Raw genomic sequence first — 22,742 nt, forward strand, 5'->3', positions numbered from 1 at the left:
AGCATTCCCTTAGCAAGTGGATCCCAGAAAAATAATTTTTGGATGCATTTGTTCCTTGGTTTGAGAAATGTTTGTGTTGAGATGATCTGCCAAACAGTTGAGGATTTACTGCCATGTTTGGCACAGTACCTTAGTAGCCAGACGTGTGCGTTGCAACCGTGCTCTGGTGGGATGGATGTTTAGTCCTTTTAGAGAGCGTCTCCTCTGCAGAGTGTGTTATGGTCACTAAACCTGGCTTCTTTCTCTTCTCTTTTATCTCTGCTTTAGTTCTCTCTGGTGACTGACTTCTAGTTCTGCAGAATAACAAAACCAAGAAAACACCTATACAAATCTACACGATCTATAACCTAAGTGCAGGGAGGTCAAAGAAACCTTTATACCAATAGCTGAAAGTGGACCATAGCAGAGAGGGACAGATGTGCCTGAAGTGGGGAGGCATTGCCCTGGCACTAGTGGGAGCTTTGCACCAATGTGTGACAATTTCAGTTGTTGCCTTGCTGAAGTGCCCTCTCCCCCCCCCCCCCCCCTTAATGGAACAAGACAGCGGGCCGTGTTGCCTCCCTGCTTTTAAGCACAGAATGGCTGAAAGTAGCACAAGCACCAGCTAAATCTTAACTGATGTGTGTTAAGTGTGGAGGAGAGGACTAAAGTGTTTGTGCCTCCTGCTCCCTGAGATGCCATTTGGAGTGAACCTGGCATGGCTGGAACTGTCGCGGGTTCTGGACGGAGGGAGGAAATGATCACCTGCTGGCATAATTCTTAGAAGAAGGAATTGAAGAAGTTATGGTCAAACGTCACTCTCAGTTTTACTGACCAAGAATAACTTGAGGGAGCTAATAATCTGTGTAGATCAACCAGGAAAATTTCTTGGGGTCACTGGGAATTTGGGCGCTTCACATTTTCTGTCTCTTTGCTCTGTGAGACCCTGGTCAGAAGGGTCAGTTTAGCAGGAACTCTGTGTGGAGGAATTTTTCTCGTTTTCTAAGATCATCCTAGAGAAAGGGATAAATTAGCTCCTTGGATCAGCTCTTCAATGTTAACTGCATTCCTTAGAAAATAAGGAACAACCTCTTGTTGGCTGAACCACTGGTGTGGGAAGAGGCTCATCCTGCAGGCAGGGTGGGGGTGTCAGATCGTTGAGGTGTAATTTCAGAACAAATTAGACATGGAGAGTGGCTGGTTCAGGATATTGAAATGGGACCTTTTCCAACTAAATCACCAATGTGAATCCTGACCCAGCTCAGTAATTACGATAATGGTTTGGTGATCCCCACGAAATGTGCCTCAGTCCAGTTATTAGCTGAGGGATACTCAAATCATATAAAAGCTTACTGGGAACCATAGATGTCCAGTGTTTAGAGGGAAAAGGATTGTTTTGCATGACCAAAGAGTGCCAGCTGCAAAGGCCTCAGGAGAAGGAGCCTGGCTATTTGGAAAAATGGTTTGGTGACAGCATAGTCAAGGTCTTGTCTCCTGTGGTGGCTTCGGTTGTTGGAAAGTGAATATTAAACTGTTTTGCTGTTGTTTGGCCATGGTCTTATGGTCATTTCAAGCTACTGTGAGAAACGTTCTGCTCTCACAAGACACTTTGTTTCGTGAACTCTATTGTGCGGCTGCCCTGTGAGCTGAGTCAGATCAGTGACTGGACTGAAGATTAACCCTGCTGAAAAATGATTATATTTGTTATAGGTAGGATTGATGAGCGAATCTGACTTGCAGCCCTACTGCGTGGCTGCAGGTGCCGAGTCCAGGTAGGTGCTGGAAGTGTCTGGCTGGGCAGATCTTGAGCTTTTGTGGCTGTCTTGAATGGATTGGTACTTTCAGCTTACCAAAGTGGTATCTACTGACAGCGTGTAGTTCATCCACCTGCCTGCTATCTCTTGACTTCAGAGTATTAGCACGCTGATAAAATCTCTGACATTGATATCCAGGGCCTTTCTCTCCAGAAGAGACAGATGTATACTTTTTTTTTTTGTCAGAAACTTGCTTTTTATTTCTTGGCAGAACCTTAACCTTAAAATAATTATTTAACTGGAGATTGTGATTCAAAAGCCCAGATCTACTATATCTGCTGGATCTTTCACTTTGGTATTTGTCAAAGTCAAAGCAGTAAAGGCACCTTGTTTACCTTTACAAAGCTGCACCGGTTTGTTCTGCATGAGTAATACTGTTGCAAATACTTGCTTGTCTTTTCTTAACTGGTCTTAGAGTCCAGCCTCTTGACTCAAATCTCTATGAACTGCAATCCTTGAATTACACTTGTGTGTTCTGTGGTGTCTATATCTTAATATCATTCACCTGCTGTGGGATGGGAGATCCAAAGGAGGTCAGTGTTCCAAAACCCCACTGCTTTGTTTTTAAGCTTTTCTTCAAAACTGCCAAGGTCCTTAAATTGTCTCTTCCTTAGAGACTTCCCTATCTGCAAGCAATTTCTTGATTTCCCATGAGAGAGTATCCCTTGATGAAGAATTTCCCATTATTCTCCTTGAAGAGTAATGAAACTAAGCACTTCTCTGCAGACTCCTCAATAGATTTAATTGCCTTCTGTCCTCCTTGGATTAAGAAAAAATTCTTCACATCCCTGTATTCATATTCAGAAATTTCTCTTGAGTAATCTTAATCTTTCTCCTATTTTTAAAAAATCATTTCCTTGACATAATTTTTTCTAAATGTCTACTTCCTACCTTTCCTTTCAGGTGCTAGAACTTGCTATTTTTCACTCTTGAGTTGTGCTGTTTTCTTTTCTTATATGGAGTAGTCTTCCTGGATCTCATAAGCTAAGAAGCAACAGTTGACTATTAGTTGAGGAGGACACCCACCAGAGAGAGCGCAGGATGCTGCGCATGGTCCCTGGGATTCATAGAATTGATAGAGATCCTTTTCTGCATGGAAAAAAAGAAGATTACTGTGGTGATAGAGAACATCTGTGGAGAACACATAAAACTGAGTTCATCAGCAATTGTGTTTTAAGGATATCTTTAGACTTTTCATACTATGTTTTCATTCCGTAGTATATATTTGCTTTGACATGAAGATTGCTAAATTCAGAGTGACTCTTTATTGCTGTGATTGTATTGTGATACCTCTGTCCCGATAGTTGTATGCTAGTATAGCAACTTAGATTGGTTTTTGTATTTCTGCTTTCTGAATGTCTCGACTCACAAAACTTCAGACAGGAAAAAAACCAAAAAACCAGAACACCTCAGTATATGCAAGGCTAAAACCTTGAGTGTTACCACTCCCTAAAAAAAAAACATCTGCCCTTCTAAATGAGTTGGAAGGTGACGACCATGGCTTCCTTGCCTGTTCTTCAGGCCCAGAATGAGTTTTCAGGTAGTTGCCTCCTAGTTCATGTGTGAGACTGCAGAAGAGACCTGAAAAAGAACAGAAGGGCAAACACGCAAGGAACTGATGACATGACAACAAGCACAGGCTGCTGTAAAAGCTCACAATCCCTCTTTCTCTTTTTTCCTTGTCCCTCACTTGTCCTGCTGGCTGAAATCAGAAAGGGATATTGTTTGGGTTTCCTGCTAGATCTGAACATGCACTGTTTTGGGATGGTTGTGTCTTCATTATTTTTACTCTTATCATGAATGAGTCTGTGCTGGATGTTTTCAACCACAATTGACCTTCAGTGAGATATGGATCTTGAGAGTGAGCTGACAAAGAGTAATTGGGAGAAGATACTGAGCTATCAGAAATGCACTTTCTCTATAGCCTGCAGCTTTTAACATTCCCATTGCTAAAATTTTAACAGGATGGCTCTAACTGTATGTTAAGCCTGATGGTTGAAGAAAATACACCCTCTGGCATGGTGAAGGAGCTGTGCCTTTTTTTTTTTCTCCCCTCCCTCTTCTCAGGGGATAGAATAGATTTGCTTATGATAGACAGGTACTAGACTATATTGAGTGATTTCTGTGTGGGGTGCTCCAAGCACTGATGCCTTTCAAGTACACTCAGGTTTTTTTCTGCTAATGAAAATGTCATTGCTGTCTTTAGCAGACCAATAGGAACTGCTGCTCCCAAGTCACAGTCTGGTTTTGGAACTGGGAATGGCAAGGTAGATAGTACACACTGGACTGTTCTAAAGAGTTTAGAAAGATTTCATAATTATAACTCACCCCCCTCCCTTTCTTTTAAGTTCTGTAATACAACAAGTTGTTTTTCAGCAAGGAAAGAAACTGTGTATAATTACCCTTATTGTACAAGGGGATAACTGTAGGGAAAGTTATTTGTCTAGAACCACAGGGAAGTTAATTGCTGTAGGAAAAAAAAAAAAGGTATTTCTAGCTCTCTGTCCTGTGGTCAAGCCTATGCTGCTCCTCCTCTTCACTGAGTTATATCACTGTCTGGTTTGTATAAGCTGGTTTTATTTGCTTTGAGATGGAGAGGGGCGAAGGTCTTTTTGCACTAAGTCATATGGGATCCCAGCCTGGATAACCACTCTGAAAGTGGAGTTCTGCCCTGGTATTGGCTGGTGCATTGGCTCAGAGGGAGAAACCACAGTTGTGTTTAGCAGGAGCTCTTTTCCGTGGAGAGACTTTATCAATCAAAAACCTCCAAGGCAGTGGAAACCTGGTAATACAGTGCTTAAGATGCATTTCTTGATGAAGTAGAAGCAGATTATGCTTATGTAGGACCTCAGCTCACAGCATAGTAACTCTCAGTCAGATACTGTTTTCATTAAAATAAATAAATAAAAATCATGGCAGGTTGCATTACAGCAAAACACTTGAAAACACAAAATTGAACCTTCCTCACCTTGAAGTTATCCTTTCATTACTGATTTCCTTGGTGCTTTTTTTTTTTAATTAGCAGCAGTAGCAGACAGTCGTCTTTTGCAAGCAGTCCATTCTTAATCTGATGATGCAACAGTACCGTGATCCCCTAGTGCTCCAGAAGAGACTGATACACTCCAGGTTACCAGCAAGCCCTGTCCCCAAGGTTAAGGTTAGCCCAGGCATCACGTAACCGCAAGGCTTGCTGAGAACAGGCCACAGGGCACTTGTTTGGTGATGGTTCGTTTTGAGGTGACATATAGATTGGTTTTTGTCTGTCCTTACCCAGGTGTAGCTGGCACAGCGGTGCCTGTCTTGTGCACACAGCCGGTGACCGGGAAGTGGTGGCAGCTGGCAGAATGGGATCGCTGCTTTCTTCTGATGGGGATAGGGCCCCAGTGTGCAGTGGGGTTCCACTCCTCGCTTGCCTTTTGTTTCCATAGAATAGAGCAAGCGACAAAAAGTGGAGATCTCTCTTAAAGGCTGTTTTCTCTTAGCACCAGAGCATTACTTGGAGTAAATTATTCACACCTCCATAATGTGATCTCCCTTTATTTCTTTAGGCCTGATCTACACTTGCAATTTGCCCCAGTTACAGCCATTAGTTCCTGTTCAGCAGAGCCACAGCATAGGAAGACAGAAACATAATTTTCCTTGTGCGGATTTGTACCAATTTCTGTTAATGATGCTGTACTGGTAGCATAGGGATGTGTATCTGCTTTCACCACCTTCTGTTTTATCACTGGCATTTTCTCCCATCTCAACTGGGCTTTTGTGCTTCAGACAGTTGTAGAATAGCTCACTGAGGCAGTGTGCGTTAGAGAAGGGGCTCCAGTGCTGGATCCAAGAGCCTGGATTCTGAATCCTGGTTTTGCCCTAGATTTGATGTGTGACAACGAGCAAATCGTGTTTTCTCTCAAGCATCTGTTTCCTTAGCTGTAAAATGGGAGAATGACATAAGCTGATTATATAGCCCTTTGAGGTGGGTAAGTGTGCTAGCTACTGTGGACAAAGGAAAAACAGTGTTAAATAAAAGTTGGATAACCTAGTGGGGTTTTTTTAAATGTTCTGGTGTCATGATTTAAGCTATTTTCTAATCCTGTTTATTTTTCTAAGAGAAGCATGGGGGTGTATTAGCACAGACCAGAGAGTAGGAGCTGCTTTGGAGTGTTGGCATGCCACCACCTCAGCACACAAAATAAACTGTGTGTACTTCTTCATGGTGAAGCATTTTTGGAGGGATGCAGAGAGGAAGTTAGCCTGCACTATGGATGGAGCTGGATTTGGCTGTGACCAGCCTTGCTGGTACCTGGTATTTTTTGTGGCTGCCAGCTTTTCATAGGCATTTCAGCTTAAACATGCCTTTCAGGACTAATTTTATGGCCATTTTGGTTTTGAAGAAAACTGCAAAGGTGACTGCAGGAGTAGACAGGACAGAGATGCTCGCTTTTGCAGACGGTGTAGCAACAGCTCACTTGCCCTGAGAAGTGTAAAGTCGCCCGCTCGTATCTCTCAGGCACTAACACACAGAGCTGCACCTGACCTTACAGAGTTCTTAGTAGAAACTGCCAAGCTGAGCAGCTAGGCAAGCTGCTCTCCGACAGTTACTCTGCCACTGCCTGTTGCGTGTTTGTTATCCAGCTGATAAATAACATGTATATTTTGTGAGAAGATGGTATAGACTGTGCAGGAGATAAGGAGCTTCTCTGATAAGGATGAATTTGCCAGCTTGGAACTGGACTTCAGCATTTGTTCTGAATCTCACTGTTAACAACTGGATGATGAGGTTTTTCTTTAATGTCCATTTAATCCTTCCTTAAGCATGATTCGCATTGTCCTAATCCAAAGCTACTGTGTTGCAAAGCATACAAGCTGTGAAAGGAACTTTGCATTAATTGTTCGCTCACTTTTTCTGTATGGCTTCTGTTGCCTTTGCAGAGTGTTTTTGTTTACAGCTTGATCTCATGCCCATTTCAGCCGGTATTAAAATTCACATTGACTTCACTGGGTGTTGTCAGTGTTAACTATTTTCCACAGAAATTCTTGCTGTTGCTAGCCTGAAATGTTGTTCACTTAGTAAAGGAAACTGTGTCTAATAAATAAGAAAAGATGTGTGCTTTAGGGGAACCTTGGCCACTAGTTTCCTACATTGTTTTCACTGCTTGATTGCATGGAGTTGGGTAACAGTTGGGATTTTTAGGGGGAAACCTAGGATAAAACTAAGATTAGTAGTTCTTTAGACTCATAAACTCACCTTTAAATTTTCCTGAGAAGTACCCAGAATATATCAGGGACGACATTAAGAAAAGCAGTATCATGTAACTCTGTGACAGTCCCTGCATTTCTCAATGTGTTTAGGTTTCTTGCCTGTAAAATAAGCATAATTTTAATCCTCTGTCTCAGAAGAGCAATGAGTATTCATACAGTAACAAGGAGTGGTTCTTGTTTTACCAACAGTTGTTTGCAAAGAGGAAAAGTATTGAGAAGTGCTGAGCAGAGTTCCTGGAAGGATGATGATGTACAGCATTTTAACGTGCTTTCTGCCATCATTTTCCCCCTTCTCTTTCAGTGCTAACTCTCCTCTTAAAGCTGTAAGGCTGCCGAATCTAGTTTCTTTCAGATTTGCGGGAAAATTAATTGTGTGTGACTTAAGAGCTCTGCCTACTCTTAATTGAAGGCATAGAGGACCGAAGCTTTGAAGAAAGCATAATTTTCCCCTAAATGTTTCCCAGTCATTTGAACTGAGTAGATGTTAATGAAAACCAGCATTAAAACAAACAAACAACCCCCCCAAATTAAAAATCAGCTGAATAAAGCCCATTTCTGTTACATATTTACTAGGCATTATCCAGTGCCCTTTGAAATAGGCAGTGCCTAACCCCAGTGGTAGAGAAGCGTTTAAGCTGTGAATTACATTGGGTAAAATTTCAGCATTCTTTTTCTAACTTTCAGATGCAAAAAGAAAACGCAGCACAGACAGCTATTCATCAGATTCGTGGTTAGACATGGATGAAGAATCTTGTGATGCCCATATCCGGGAGGAGAAGGATGACAGCTTGGACAAGAACTCCAAATCCATGGTGGATGGCTCCTCCTCACCCAACAGCACACACTCAGAAGGGAAGGAGGGTGCAGGAAGAAAACAAAAAGCCACAGTAATGAGATATCTAAAAAGAACTTTGTCTAATGAGTCAGATGACAGCGTAAAATCAACAACCCCCATGGACTATCCCAAAACACCAACGGGGTCTCCAGCTACAGAAGTTTCAACCAAATGGACTCACCTCACAGAATTTGAACTGAAGGGTTTAAAAGCCCTGGTAGAAAAGCTTGAATCTCTCCCAGAGAACAAGAAGTGTGTTCCAGAAGGCATCGAAGATCCGCAGGCTCTCCTAGAGGACATGAAGGTGGGTGTGATAACTTGCTGATCCACCCAAACTGTATTCTGTGGGCATAGAAGACAGCAGGAGATCAGAAAGCAAGGTTCTGCAGTAGAGGGATGGCAGCTTGTGTGTAGTGACCACCTCATATCAGCCTACAGTGCTACAGAGAGGGAAATTATACCTCTAACAAAAGCCATCTCTGCTCTGGGGAGATGGCTGTTTGCAGTCTGATTTATTTGATGCAGTCCTTTCTGACTGTCACAGCAGTGGCCAAAAGTTTAGGTCCTCTCATAGTTCAGCACTTGTTATGTCCCATGTGTAAATATTATACTTCAAAAAGCCCAGTTATATTTATGGTCTTAGTCTGCCCTTTTTGGTCTAGTGCCTTTCTGGACTATTAACTGGCACATACAAACTGTAAATACTTGATTGTCATTCAGAAGATGTATTGTCTAACATTTTCAGTTGCTTTTTTTTCTTTCACCTTTTTCGTTTTCTTTTCCTCCATTGCCCTCTATAGGTTGATAATTATTCTCCACTGGTACAATATACTGTTTTTGGAGATGGTGTGAGGAGTGAATGCTCACTAGTGACAGAACTTCTCTTTAGATTTTTAGTATACTGGAATGGTAACTCATCTGACTTAGGGACAAATTCCTCATGAAGACCAGCATGACCTTGCTGCTTCTAGTCCCAGCCCTGCCTCTGATCGTGGCATCCCTTTGGACAACCTGGTTAGCTCTTCTCTATCTTGTTTTCCCATTGGGTAAAATAGGCTTTTTTTTTTTTTTTTTTTTTAAACAAATCTGAGAGCAGGATACTGTTGTAATTTTGCTGGGATTTGTCAAATAAGGCTAAAATTGTCAGCCTGTCCTCCGCAGGTCCAGTACCATGGCAATTTGGCCTGATGTGGAACTATGAGTATTGATTCATGGTCTTGTGTTTGGACTGCTAGCTTTGTGTTGTTTCTGTGTACAGTATGGCAGTTCAGCTACACATGTTCTATAACAACAGCTGCGTGAGCCACAATCTGAGGGGAAAAATACGTGTTTATATGGTAAAAGAGGAGCCTGTACTTTTTTAGTGCAAGTAGCGTAACAGCTGCTTAGAAAAGGCTTCAAAGCCAGTTAAAGCTGAATATACACAGTGTGCAGTGGAACCATATTCCACAATCGTGGAGCCTGGAAGTGTGATGCACAGCACTCATTTTGGTAAACCACAAGAGCTCAGAAAGTCTCTTCTTGCAAAATCATCCACTTTCATAGACAAAGTGGACGCACATGCCCAAAGTCATGGCTGTAGATTGACTGGCTTGCTATGTGATCAGTCATCTTCTAATCAGAAATCAAAATGAAGCTTCAAGACCAGGAGCTGAATTTGTGGTGAAGGAAAAAGAACGGTAGCGTTACTTTTCCAAGCTTGATGCACAGACCAAGTTTCCTTCAAAATCAACTATCCCTTCTTGAAATCCCAGAAAGGGGTACAACACATAATAAATGGTGCAGATGTTCAGAATATGACCGTGCATGCTCTTTTGATGACATACTCCAATGCACTGTGAGAAATCTTACTAGGACACGGCAAGATACCATATGTGAATCTGGCTGAAAGCACCGTGTAGGAGTATATGCTTTCTTATTCCTCTTTAGAGCAGTGGATTCTCTAGCTACAGACATGGAGAACTGCAAACAGACATTTCAAAAAAAGGCCCATCCTCCACTTTTTGGTGATATTGTGCTTTAAGTTAAGTTTATTAAGTGGGCACCTGCCAGTTTATTTTGTGCATCTTGCAGAGTTGCAGTCTTGATGTTCCCTCTCCTTTGATAACTGCCTGCTTCTAAACTTTCTCTCCTTGCCAGCACACACTGTAACCATCAGGATGTAGCCCAACATCTGGATATTTATGGTTCCCTGCTGGTTAAAGAGCCCCTGACCACATCTAAACATGTATGCTGCAGAATTGTTTTCTCTAGAATCGCCTCTGTATGTTTGGTGTGCCTGTGACTGATTAGTCAGAGTAAGACCTTTTAAAAGGATGTTAACTCAAACATTTTCTTCAAATGTCTAAAGAAACGTTAAAGAACTTTCTTACCCATCACTCTTACCATATTGGCCCACAGTCAATACAGCATAGTAGATTAATTAAACCCCATATAGCCTGCTCCCTCCATAACTCTCCCTGCGGTTGCATAATCCCCTTGCTAGGTGCTCTGGAGGAATCGGGGTGGTTTGGGGGAGTTGCACTCACATCAATGGTTGCTTGAGTACGCTTCCTCTGAAGTCAGGGGTGGAGCCCAGGACTCTCCCTCCACACAGGTCTTCCCTTTGCTCATCAGCAAATTGTCTGAGGCAGCCCCCCTGACGAGGTGTGTCCCATTCCCATCTCCTGTTGGGACCCTGGATGTAAAAGCATCCTATCTCCTTGTAACCCATTTCATACCAAAGCGTGAGGTTTGTTTTATTCAGTTTGTTAGCTTTAAAAAATTAATCAGAAACAAGTATATCGGTGCATGTTTAGGGCTTCTACCCTGGAAGGATAGAGCATGCTGCTGGAAAAGTTGCCAAGTAACTGATTTCAGCCCCTTGAGCATACGTCTAGCATACTGGTCCTTGCAGGATTCCTGTATCACTTGGTGTGCAGAATGCAGCGATTCAGTATTTTGTTCCGTCCTTGCTCCTCAGTGTGTGTTAGGTACAGCATGCTGCTCAAACCCTCAGCTGAACCTGGGGATATGAATGTTCCCTTTGGGTTCCCAGTCCTTCTCCTCAGTACGGTAGTCATGCTCTTCACACATGGTAATCGATGAGCTGCTGTTATCTCTGGTTCACAGGTAGGGAGTGAGGGTGCAAAGACATTAAGACAAAAGTGACCATAATTTTGGATGCTGGTTTTACATGCCACGAATGTGATTTTCAGAAAAGTTAGTATTATTTAAGAATAATGCTAAAGATCATTTTAATGATACTGAAACTGTAATTGCTTAACATTTCTGCAGAGCAGAAGTTCTGATCTTTAGCATCCAGATCCCAAACCAGGTGTCAGGAAGAGTAGGAATACAATTCATGAGTGCCTGTGGAAACTTGATTTAAAAAAATTGTTGTCACACAATGGCAGAAGAAGAAATACAGTCCATTTTTTTTCAGAATGCTATTTATCTCCTTGACCACTAAATCATATTCCCTCTTACTTTGCTACTAGTTTTCCAACTTGTAGAGAAAATCATGTGGGGATTTTGCTGACAGCATTAGCAGTAGAGTGAGCAGAAGCCTGGCACCTCTGCCTCACCCTGATGCGTATCCAGAGCACCAGTCATCTCTGTGACTGAATGCAGGCAGAAATCCTGCAGAAAAAGCTGTGTAGATCGTATGTGCTGTGACTGTAATCGGCTGTATTCACAAGGTTTATTTCATGGGCAACCTGACTTTTGGGCATGTGATGTTTTAATAATACATCCTATAAAAAGTACGCTTTTAGTGCACCCATTTGAAAGTGACTTTTAACAAATGCATAGCAAGAACATGCTCTGACAGAAAGTCTGAAAGCTGTTGCTCTGCTTGGAAAGTTTTAAACAAGTTTCTTCCTGAAGAAAATAAATCCATGTTTATTGAAGCAGTTTTATTTCTTAATGAAATACACTCAGGAACTTTTCTGTATGACTTTCAAGTCTTTGTGCTTCAGTAAGATAATTAATGTTTTCAGAACACAATATATGGGTAGTTAAACTGGAGAAAGGAAACCATTTTATTCAGTGATGCGAAGTTTCACACTAATCAGGATAACTCTCAAAGAATCCGTGCTTTCCCATCTGAGCAAGAATACAGTAAAGGACGGTTGAGTGGCTTACTGCTCTTAGTGGTAAATACAACTACAGCTATTTAATGTCAAGTAGGTGAGACTCTTTGAAGTAATTTATTTTCCTTACGAGAAGGGAGACTGAAAACTAAACTAAGCCTGTGTAAATTCCTTACGTTATCTAAGCTCCTAACTAGCTGCGACTATCTAGTGGGGGCACAGCAATCCAGAAGTGCCAAGCCAATGCCTCTGCAGATGGAGAACCCATTTATCACCATGATCGATGGAGTGCAGCAGCACAAGGGAGGCTTATTTGCAGAGCATAACGCGGGCCTCACTTGGGGAGCAGGTCAGTTCTTCCCTCAGCTCAAACAAGGGATTAAATTCTTGTCAGCTGCAGCTCTGCTGTATGGGCACTGTATCTGTGTTTACCACCAAAGGAGCTTCTCGGAGGCCTCCAAACAGCGATTACTGACAGTGGCGTTCAGTCCGTGGCAGATGGCATCTGAACAATCGGCCGAGGAGATGCAATACTCTCTGGATCCAAATGTCTGCGGCTGGGCTCTGCGTGAGCTGTATGTGCAGCAAATGTGAGGGGAAATTGTTGTACAAACATACCCTCCCCAAGAGTGCTCAGCTGACCCATGTTGCGGAAGGATGGAAGGCTTGGCAGCGTAGCTGTTGGCAGGGTGAGCAGCCAGAGGACGCTGCAGCCGTTGCCCACACATCCTTGCTGTTGGTGTTGCTGTTGGAGGCACACGCAGCCTGCAGTCGTACCTTGTCTTCCATATATACGTGCCCTGAAATGGAATATGAAACAGCGCAACAACTCCTGCTCCCAATCTAAAAATTAAGTAGCAGCTGAACCGTTAGAAAAGCGCCTACACTGAGCAGATGAGGAAGAGAAGGAGGAAGAAACCCCAAATCCCCAAGAAGTAATTTTACTTAGATGATGGCCCTGGAGATCAGAAATTTCATCACATGGCTTCTCCACTTCATATTTAGCTCCCAAATGGTATGTTAGTTTACTAAAGATGTAGTTGGGGTGGACTTACACGTGAAGAAGAGAATAGAGAGGTAACCAACTTACTCCTTGGTGTAGTTTGCACCCCACATCACAGGACACGTAAAGCTGAGCAGACCTTTGATTGTGACAGTCTGTGTCCCACATTAAACACTCTGCCAGTGATACTTGTCTGTACACAGCCTCTGATTTCAGCACACAACGTTTCTGTTGTGTTACCAGCAGGATGGTAATTCCTTTGTTGCTGTTGGGGAAGAGGATTGTGAGATCTGCCTCCTAATAATGCCACGGACTTTCCCCGCTTCAAAGCAAAAATGCTGCTGCTCTTCAGAAGGGACTGTGGAAGTCCATTAGGGCAGAAGAAACTCAGTTTGAAGAACAGAGTTTGTCAAATATCCACAACTCCTTGGCAGCAGCAGAAGATTCTTGTGCAAGACAGATGATATCTACTGAAATATGTTCTTACTTTTTCTTGCCAAGAAATCTTACCCCCTTCTCATTCTGATGACAGGAAAAAAACTCCCTCTACTGAATGCATTTCAGGGGAGTCACTCCTTGCTGTGCTTTTGAAATTAATGGCTAAGCTGAATTCTTACATACTTAATCAGTTTCTTTCCTTCATACCTGCTGTTGTCACCACAGCCTTCAAGTGTAATGAATCAGGCAGCCTTGTGCTGGATGAGCATCACGTTGTTTAACTAGAGCCCCATGGCTTTTTGGCTTTTCTTTATCTTTTTCTTTCTCTTTTTTTTTTTTTTTTTTTTTTTTTGAGCAGGTGAACAAAAGTCTGCCTCCTCCAGCCTGTTGTGCGCTGACACCTGACACTACAGTCGGTGCAACTGTGGCTTGGTTATGGTTCTGCTGCTCAGACATCCATTGTTTTCGGCTGGCTGAGATGATAAACTGCCATAGTTTTACATTTCTTCTCGGGTAATATTTTCACGTGATACATACGATAACAAGAAACCTTGTTATCCTGCCAAGTTCTTGGAATATACTCTGCTTTCTATTGAACTGAGAGTCTCTGACAGTCGTTAGTGGAAATGTTAAGTTTTTCTGCCTTACAAGCTTTCAAATCTAAGAGTAGCAAAGTAGAGAGGGATTAATTTGTCCTTTGTTTATATGGCTCTCAAGCTGCTGCCTTGTTCTGGAGAATTTTGGCTTTGCTATGAGAATACAAAAGACCTCTCCATTTTTAGGATTGAAAACTAGCTTTCAGAATGTGGTCACAGTTCAGTTAATACAGTGATCACTCTCAAAATAAAAAGGACACGAGAAAAGAGAATGCTCACTTAACCTCAGCTGAGCCAAGAGTTGATTTCATAGAATCACAGACTGGTTTGGGTTAGAAGGGACCTTAAAGCCCATCCAGTTCCAACCCCCCGCCATGGGCAGGGACACCCTCCACTAGCCCAGGTTGCCCAAAGCCCCATCCAGCCTGATCTTGAACACTTCCAGGGACGGGGCATCCACAGCTGCTCTGGGCAACCTGTGCCAGGGCCTCACCACCCTCACAGGGAAGAATTTCTTCCTCACATCTCATCTCAATCTGCCCTCCTTCAGGCCATTCCCCCTTGTCCTGTCACTCCCTGCCCTTGTCAACAGTCCCCCTCCAGCTTTCCTGTAGCCCCTTTAGGGACTGGAAGGTGCTCTAAGGTTTCCCCGGAGCCTTCTCTTCTCTGGGCTGAACAACCCCAGCTCTCTCAGCCTGTCTCCATAGCAGAGGTGCTCCAGCCCTCTGATCATCTTTGTGGCCTCCTCTGGACTCACTCCAACAGCTCCATGTGCTTCTTGTCCTGGGGACCCCAGGGCTGGATGCAGTACACCAGGTGGGGTCTCACAAGAGTGGAGTAGAGGGGCAGAATCCCCTCCCTCAACCTGCTGGTCACGCTGCTGGTGATGCAGCCCAGGACACGGTTGGCTTTCTGGGCTGCGAGTGCACACTGCTGGCTCATGTTGAGCTTCTCATCCCCCAACACCTCCAAGTCCTTCTCCTCAGGGCTGCTCTCAATCCATTTTCCACCCACCCTGTAGTTGCTTGGGATTGCCCCGACCCATGTGCAGGACATTGCACTTGACCTTGTTGAACTTCATGCAGTTTGCACAGGCCCACCTCTCAAGCCTGTCCGGGTCCCTCTGGATGGCATCCCTTCCCTCCAGCGTGCTGACCACACCACACGGCTTGGTGTTGTCGGCAAATTTGCTGACAGTGCACTCTATTTGCCAATGACCAGTCTGTATGTAGAAGTTGTTAGCTGTTTCACTCCGAGAATGCTCAGCTGAAGCTCCACATCCCAGTCAGGCTGGGGCAAGCTGGGTTTTGCTCCTAACTAGCCAGGTTGTGCCTGTGCAAGCTCCTGAGTGCAGCCACAGTGCCAGGCTGATGAAACTAGGCTTCTGCTGGTGTTGCTTATTTTGATCATGGGTGCTGCTTTTATATTAACCAGGATCAGGAACAGCCTTACTGGTATGATTGTATCAGAAGCAGCAGCGCTGTGCTGGTGCTGCGGTGTCTATTAGTAAAGCATCTCTCATTTAAGCCCAGACTGGGGAATTGAGCTGAATCCAGCAGGTTGCCTGAGCTCTGGGGACAGAAAGCCAGCCCCAGGGACGCTCATCCAAACCCTAGTTTAGATGCTTATCTGCCTGCTCGTGCTCTTGGGGCCTGGAACGTGCCATCGTACTCCCAGCTTTAGTTGGATGATTACAGATGAATTCCAAGTGCACTTCCTATTAAAACAATTACTGTATTTTAAGCTCTTTTTTGTAGCGTGTGTGAAACTTCTAATTATTAAAGCTCTACACTGGGGATTGAGAGAGCCTGGTGTGCCTATTGTTGTCTAATTAAGCTTTTTTCAAGAAGTCGGTGTACTTGGGAGCAACACCGTTGAACTTCATTGTCTGAGGTTATCGCCTAAATTCTATTACAAGGTAATTTCCAACCTGCAGTTCTTGTTTGTTTTATTGGAGCATCTTTTCCCCCCTTAACCTGTTAGTGCTTATTTGGGCTTCATTTTTCAGCAGCACAGCAGAATCCTCCTTCTGACTCATTTTTTGTTTTCTTTTGTTGTCTTTTTCAGCTACCTGAGCCCCAAATTAAGAGCTTTGTAGCTAGGTTAGTAAGTATGTAGAGAGTCATGGGAAGCAAGCGTGGACTATTCCCAACTGCGCAATTGAGTACGCTTAGAAAGAGTTCTTCCCCACCTCTGTGTTGAGTTACATGGTCATGGGAGTGATTCACAGCGGTGGAAGCTCACAGCCAGTGCAACCCACTCATGAGATTTCTAGGACAGTGCATCAAAGCAAAATGATTTGGTGGGGGTGGAAGGAAGGGGAAACCAATCTTTTCCCTTAATACTGTGCTGTCCAGAGTCAGCTCCTTTCCTAGTGGATACTCAGGAACCTGAATGCCTTACCTGATCACATGAAGTGAACTAGGTTGCAAAAGCTCTGGCCTGCCCATCAGTGTGGAAGGCAGGCCAGTGGAAATGGCGGTGCTCTTGAATTGCCACGTGCATGAAGATGAAAGGTTACAATACACACTTCTGCCTCTTGACTCAGATGCTCAGGCATCTGAGGATTGCTCTAATCTACACGCTTGGTGCCCTATGACTGCAGAAATAACGATGGCAGAGCCTAGATGCTTCTAGGGTCTTCTGTAGACTTCATTAGCAGAAAAGGTGTTGGTTGTGATGACCAGTGGGGGTTGTTTGAGATTTAGCGAGCTGGAGTTTAAAGGGAGAGGTGATACTGGTATTAGACTGTGGAAATATATATGTGGATAAATACCAGTGGAAAAAACACCAGTCTTCTTGGACATGCCAATTATAAAGAAGTCTGTAATATTTGAGGTGATTCATGGCTGATTTTGCTGTCTGTTTTGCAAGAAACTTCACATCTTGGATCTTCATGACAGGTGCAAGAGTTTCAGTGTGAATTGGAAGTTTGGAAGCAAAAGTAACTTGCAGAGATGTAACAAGTCAGCAGAGATCTTGTCACTCTACCTTTCATCAGAGTGGAGTATTGTCTTCTGTAAGTCTTTGCGCTCTTAAGTTGGAGAAATATTTCTCTGGTTAATAAAGACCTTTTCATTTGCAACAGAACATACTGAAGGAACATGCTGATGATGACCAAAATCTTGCCATTTCGGGTGTCCCTGTGGTTAGCTGGCCCAAGAAGACCACAAAGGTAATGAGACACAATTACTTACTAACCTTTGTTGTGCTAGGTCTTGGTGTTTATTTATCTATAATTTGACAAAGTGCTGTGTATGATACTTTGGCAGCTGCTAGCATTTTTAACATGAAATGTTGTTTTTAATGGTTTTATGATTAGGTGCTGGAGCAGAACATTAAAGTGCCTTGGCAGGGAGAAATCGTTAGAGTTTCCATTTAAAAAGAATCTGTTTCGGTCTTACTTATTGCTATAAAACATTGATATGTCTTGGTCATTTACTAGTCGTGGTTAAATGTAAAAATGGTGATGCAACATTTTGTGTCATATTAAATGATGTGTAAATCCTACAAACTGGACACTTAGTAAGCACTCGCATCTGGATGAGAGGATGTTTTTTTCTCTCATACTATGCGACCTCCTGAATTCTCTGTACAAGTGTGCCACTGTATCTTTGGAGGGTTGTTTTCTGTCCCTGTATCTTCATTTTTCCTCCTATATATGGGAGTAATTCTTCTCTTTGCAGGAGAACCATGAGGCTTGCTTCATTAATGCTTATAAAGAGTTTGAAATAATTAACTAAAGAATAATGTCAAAAGGCTGGATGTTATTTATAACAGTGGTATGTTTACCACACTCCAGTTATTCAGCATGCTGTAAAAGCAGCTTTGCTTATTTAGAAGATGTCTCATCGCTTCTATTTTTACTTTCATTTTTCACTGAATTAGTTTTATAATACATAATTTCTTTAGAAATGCTGAAAGGGTCGGTCAGCTTAAAGCAGGCTTCTATCTGAAAATCTGTTGTTGTTGTTATCATTGTAAATAACTTTCAAATAATTGAGTGAATTATTTTCCCTGTTCTCACTTTTTGTGCCGGTGCACTTGTCATGGCTTGGCATATAATTGCTTGTAGCCATGAGAATTTGCTGTTTTCAAATGGGAAGTAGGAGACTATGAACATCAAACTACCAGAGAAGAGTGGGGCAGAATGAACATATCGCGTTTCTTCTTGGTTTCTTTTTGGGTTTTAGCTGAGCACATTTCAGATAAGTTACATCTTGTTAAAATACATATTTCCCTTTTCAATTGTAATAAATCCATGGAAATATGCTCTGTGTTTCAAACATTTATTTGTGTAAGAACAACAGTGGAAGACCTTGAGAGGAATAGGTGTCGGATTCTCTACTCCGCTGCTTTGGTAGCTGCTGTTCCTTCATGAGTCGAGTGTACACCAGGCATTGAATAAAGCAAAATCTCTGTGACCAGAGGAAAGCTGGTGTTTGAAACACGTAAAACAGCAGTAAGAAACAACTGTCTCTTGTGCTCTACCTTTTGAGCTTGTGGTAGAATTGAGGATTTTAGTGTTTTGTAGCTTTTATAAGCTTTGGTATTTCCTAATGTTCTTGTTCACATTATTTTGGAATCCATGATAAATGGTTCATTTCTGATATTTTATTTCTGCGCATTGGCAACATAACTGTAACTGTGAAAGATTTGTATTTTTTGTGACTTAAATCTTATCCCTCTTTACAAAATCCATCTCGCTGGCTGCAAGGGTTTGGTTTTTTTTAACTTGCTGGTGCTTATTTTCCTTTAACCTTTCTGAAAGCAAAAACTTCTAGAAGGCATCATTCCTAGTGCTAAGGTACAATAATAAACAATTAAATACACCGGCTAATAACAAATATGAGGAAAACTTTCACAGAAAGTCAGGCTTTAGATTGATGCTTGGAAATAAACAAAGATTTCTAATAGAAGAAATTGTTTCCCTTCATATTTACTTTGCTTAGTCTGTGATCAGTTTTTATTATGTCTTTTGTTTTAGTTGAAAGGTCCACATGCAGATATGGCTGAATGTTTCCCAAAAGGAGTTTGTTGTTGCGTTTCTAATTGGCAAATGTCCATGTCGTCTTACAGCTATTTCACTTGTCTGGGAACAGAGGCCAAGTGAACAGGCTAGGAAGACACATCTTAGAGTTGAGCCTTTGAGTCCCAAATTAAAATACGTTGGAAAGACAATATAGGGGAGATTTGTATAAAGGCAGTGTTAGTAGTTAAGTGTGGGTTTCTCCTTTGTTCCTTGTGAGTCCTGATAATCAAATAGAAGATTTTATAGAGAAGAAAACCCTTAGGGAGGGGGAAACTCCCTTTAAAATTGGATTGTAGCTGGTGGAGCAAGTCTCCATGGCCAGAAGATTCCATGAATGTTGAGCACAAGGCAGGGGAGTAAAACCTACCAGTAATTTTGCTTTTTGTAGCACTGCTCGTGTAGTATGTAGGAGAAATGCCAAATACTTAACAGTGCCTTTCCGGAGGTACTGGTGTTTGAAGGGAGTGGCAGATAGCACACAGCATGGTACCAGCTATTGTGGGGCTGGTGAGAAGACGTTGTAGCTGGTAGAGCTGCTTCCAGGGAGAGAGGAGGGTTGTCTGATTCTAAGTCCATAAAGAAAAAGAAGGGAACTGAAATCCAGAAAGAAGAGGGAATAAATGGAAAACATGGCTCTTGCTTTTTCCCAAGAGAAGGCTTCAGAAGAGATTTAGAAAGACAAGAGCAGCAGATGGAGAAGGAAGAATAAAGCCAGCATTAAATGCCAAAACATTTCAAAGAAAATGGAAATGACTGTAAAGAAAGGAGGGGAAGAGACTAGAAATGGCAAGAGAGCAGGATGAGGAGAAAGGCAAGTACTGAAAAGGGATGGAGCGGGGAAAATGAAGAGCAGAGGGAGAGAACTTTTACTAAAGCAAAAGATCCCTGGAGCAGGGACAGGGAATGACTTAAACTATGTGAATAACCCCAGCTGTGGAAGGGCAGGCTTAGTTATGTTGACTGGCTTTTGAAAGAACGTGCCTTTAATAATCTGAATTATTTTAGAAGTAGCAAATAATATTCCCCCTTGAAATTGAGTCACAGTTTCTTTCATGTGTTGTTAGTGTGACATGTCAACAGTGTGCAGAGTTCTGTACTGCAAAAAGCTTGCTTGAAGACTGTGAAATTCTGAGGTATAGGGAAGAAACACGTTCACTCACCTTAAATCACAGTTCACAGTGGATAAGGTGTAATGGGCAAGACATTTAACTAAGTCCGTGGAAGACCCATCCATATGTTGTGGCACCGTGGTGCTGCATTGCTCCTACCTTTCCTAAAGACATTTGAAGCTGTCAGTTTTACTGCAGCTCGCTCTCAAAAAATATTGCTCATTGAGAAAAGAAGCAGAAGTAATGATCAAAACTGGTTTTGCGAGGAGATGAAATAAATGGGTGACATTTGATGATCTTGTGGTTAGTGTACAAAATGGGAGGGAAGGGTGTGTGTTCTGTTCCCAGCTCTGCTGCAGCCTCCTTGTGTTGCAGGAGGTGAATGGCACTTTTCCACTTGCTGAGCTTTTCTGTATTACACAGAGATGGTGCTTCCCATCCTGGGAGGTTGTGAGGTGAAATTAATGTTTATAAAGATCTGTGACACCTTCAGCAGAAAGTTTCATAGTAAAATGTATGAACCATTATTATTGTATGGTAAAAGGGAAATGGTGTGTGATTCATAGGCACCTTGTCCAGATGATATTTACTCATCTTTATGGAACTTTTTTGAGTCTTTTGTACTTTTTATTGATAATTACTTAGCACAATAATTATACTCCAGTAGGCACTTTTTTTTTTTTGCGCAAATGCTCTTTCAGAAGAAGCAAGAACCTGCCTTTTTCTTTTAGCTATAGACTAAGAGAAAACAGTCCATTTTCAGAAGTCGTCTCTGATAATGATTCATTTACCAAAACTTTTGACTTTGCCAGGGATCATAGGATACGTACAATGATCCTAATTTAGGCCTCTTTGAGGAATCAGGAATGTGGGACCGAGTGGATATTTGAAACCTCCTTCTCCTGACGGCTGACTGACAGTTTACGTACCTTCAGACCAAGCAGCACATTTTTCCCAGCTGGGGATATGTAAACCCCATCCCCGTTCCTTTGTCGGGGAGTTGTGCAACAGTAAGTTGTCCTTGCTTGGTGCAGTGCTTTTATCTCTGGGGTTGTTTGCAATGGTAGTCAGCTGTCCGAAAGGAAGAACTTCATAGGGCACACTGCCTTGCAATTTTAGGTTCTTAACTGAAGAGGAGTGAGAAATAATCCTAAGGGGATAGCATTTTATTTAAGGAACTCAGAGTATGGCCCAAGCAGAAACCGTGCATTTTTCAAACCATTTCCTATTTCTGGAAGACAACAGTCAACTATAGTAGCATGTAATTACACTCTGTGGCAGCGCCTTCTGTTTTTATTGTGATAAAGATCTTTAGTAGTCTATGAAGAGCAGCTATAAAGAACTAAAACATGTTTGGACCCTCTTGTTCTGTGAAGAGTTAGAAATGCAGACTGTGAGCCGGATTCTCATCTCTCTTACCTGGCACAAACCTAAAGCCACTGCATTTGTAATGATAGCAAGTGTCCAAATTTATATAGGTCTGGCTGTGAGCAGGAGATGAAGCTGTAATTTTCAGTAGCTGGTTAACAATGCTGCCATATGTGGCTGTTCTTCTGATGCCCGTTTGTACGCTTTTTCCATGTAATTTTTACCTGTTGATTTTAAGAGAAGATACTTGAGAAGCATAATAAGGAAATGGTAATATTCTTATTTAAAGGAGTACTATTAATTAGTAAAGGCCACAAACTGAAATTTTAATTGGATTATGGGTTGTATTTTTTAAAAACAACCTTCCCTGCAATTGGCAATGCAAATAATGTTCATAGCTATGTATCAGTGCCTGAGAACCAGGAAGAAAAAGTGATCATTAAAAAAGAAAATGAGGACATCTCTCAGGCTGAGGTTGTTTTTTTTCTGTTGTTATTTGGGTTGGGGGGTGGCGGTGGGTGGGCACAGGGTTGAAAGGGACCTTCTGGGGTTTTGACTGTATTTTCCTGTTACCATGGGCAGCATCTGATTCCAATCATTAGCGAGTTCCATCTCACAGCAGTTTATTTTTTACCCTATTATTTTTACTAGAAATCTGCTTTTCAAAATTCTACAGATAACATCCATGTATCTGGAAAAGAAGGATTAACTCGTAAGAACTAATCTGCCAGAGGCAGAGCAAAAGGCTGGTAACAATGAAGAAGGGTTGAGCCAGTCATACTCCATCAGCCCAGAGAGCCCTTGTAGGAAGGTGTCCTCTTCCTGATGGTAGCCAGTCACAGCTATTGAAAGAGTTGTAAGAACAAAGCAGACATACAGCCATCTTTCCTTTGCTTATCTTCCCAGTTAAGCTAGAAGATTGTCTTCATCTTTTGTGTTTAGTGTCCCCTGGTAGATTTTTTTTTTCCCCTCTGTGTATTTACCTAATAATTTGTGCAACTTGTTGATCTTGATCTCTGTGGCATCCTGTAGCAGTGTCCCCTGTAGTTTAATAAAGCTCTGTGTAGATAAGTACTTCCTTATGTTGTTTCAGATCTGTGCCTTCATGTCATAAATACACTTCATGCCTTCTGTATTGTGCATTTTGAGAAATTTGAATCTGTTCACCTTCTCTGTGCTGTCAATGATTTTTTAATGTCCCCGTTACTGCTTCTCAGACTTTTTTTTTTTCTTCTTTTTTTT

The 22,742-nt window shown here is 42.3% G+C and overlaps 1 protein-coding gene across 9 annotated transcripts in view; it reads left to right on the forward strand.

The window, feature by feature from the left end:
• KDM2B (lysine demethylase 2B) overlaps positions 1-22,742 on the forward strand; it is a 125,956-nt gene that overhangs the window by 68,523 nt on the left and 34,691 nt on the right. For all 9 annotated transcript variants that reach the window (XM_075770120.1, XM_075770119.1, XM_075770116.1 and 6 more), the window contains 2 exons: positions 7,731-8,185; positions 17,080-17,166. In XM_075770120.1, coding sequence (XP_075626235.1) covers positions 7,731-8,185; positions 17,080-17,166 — 542 coding nt within the window. The remainder of the gene's footprint in view (positions 1-7,730; positions 8,186-17,079; positions 17,167-22,742) is intronic.

Source organism: Balearica regulorum, chromosome 17, assembly GCF_011004875.1.
Source record: "Balearica regulorum gibbericeps isolate bBalReg1 chromosome 17, bBalReg1.pri, whole genome shotgun sequence".
Classification (NCBI taxonomy): domain Eukaryota; kingdom Metazoa; phylum Chordata; class Aves; order Gruiformes; family Gruidae; genus Balearica; species Balearica regulorum.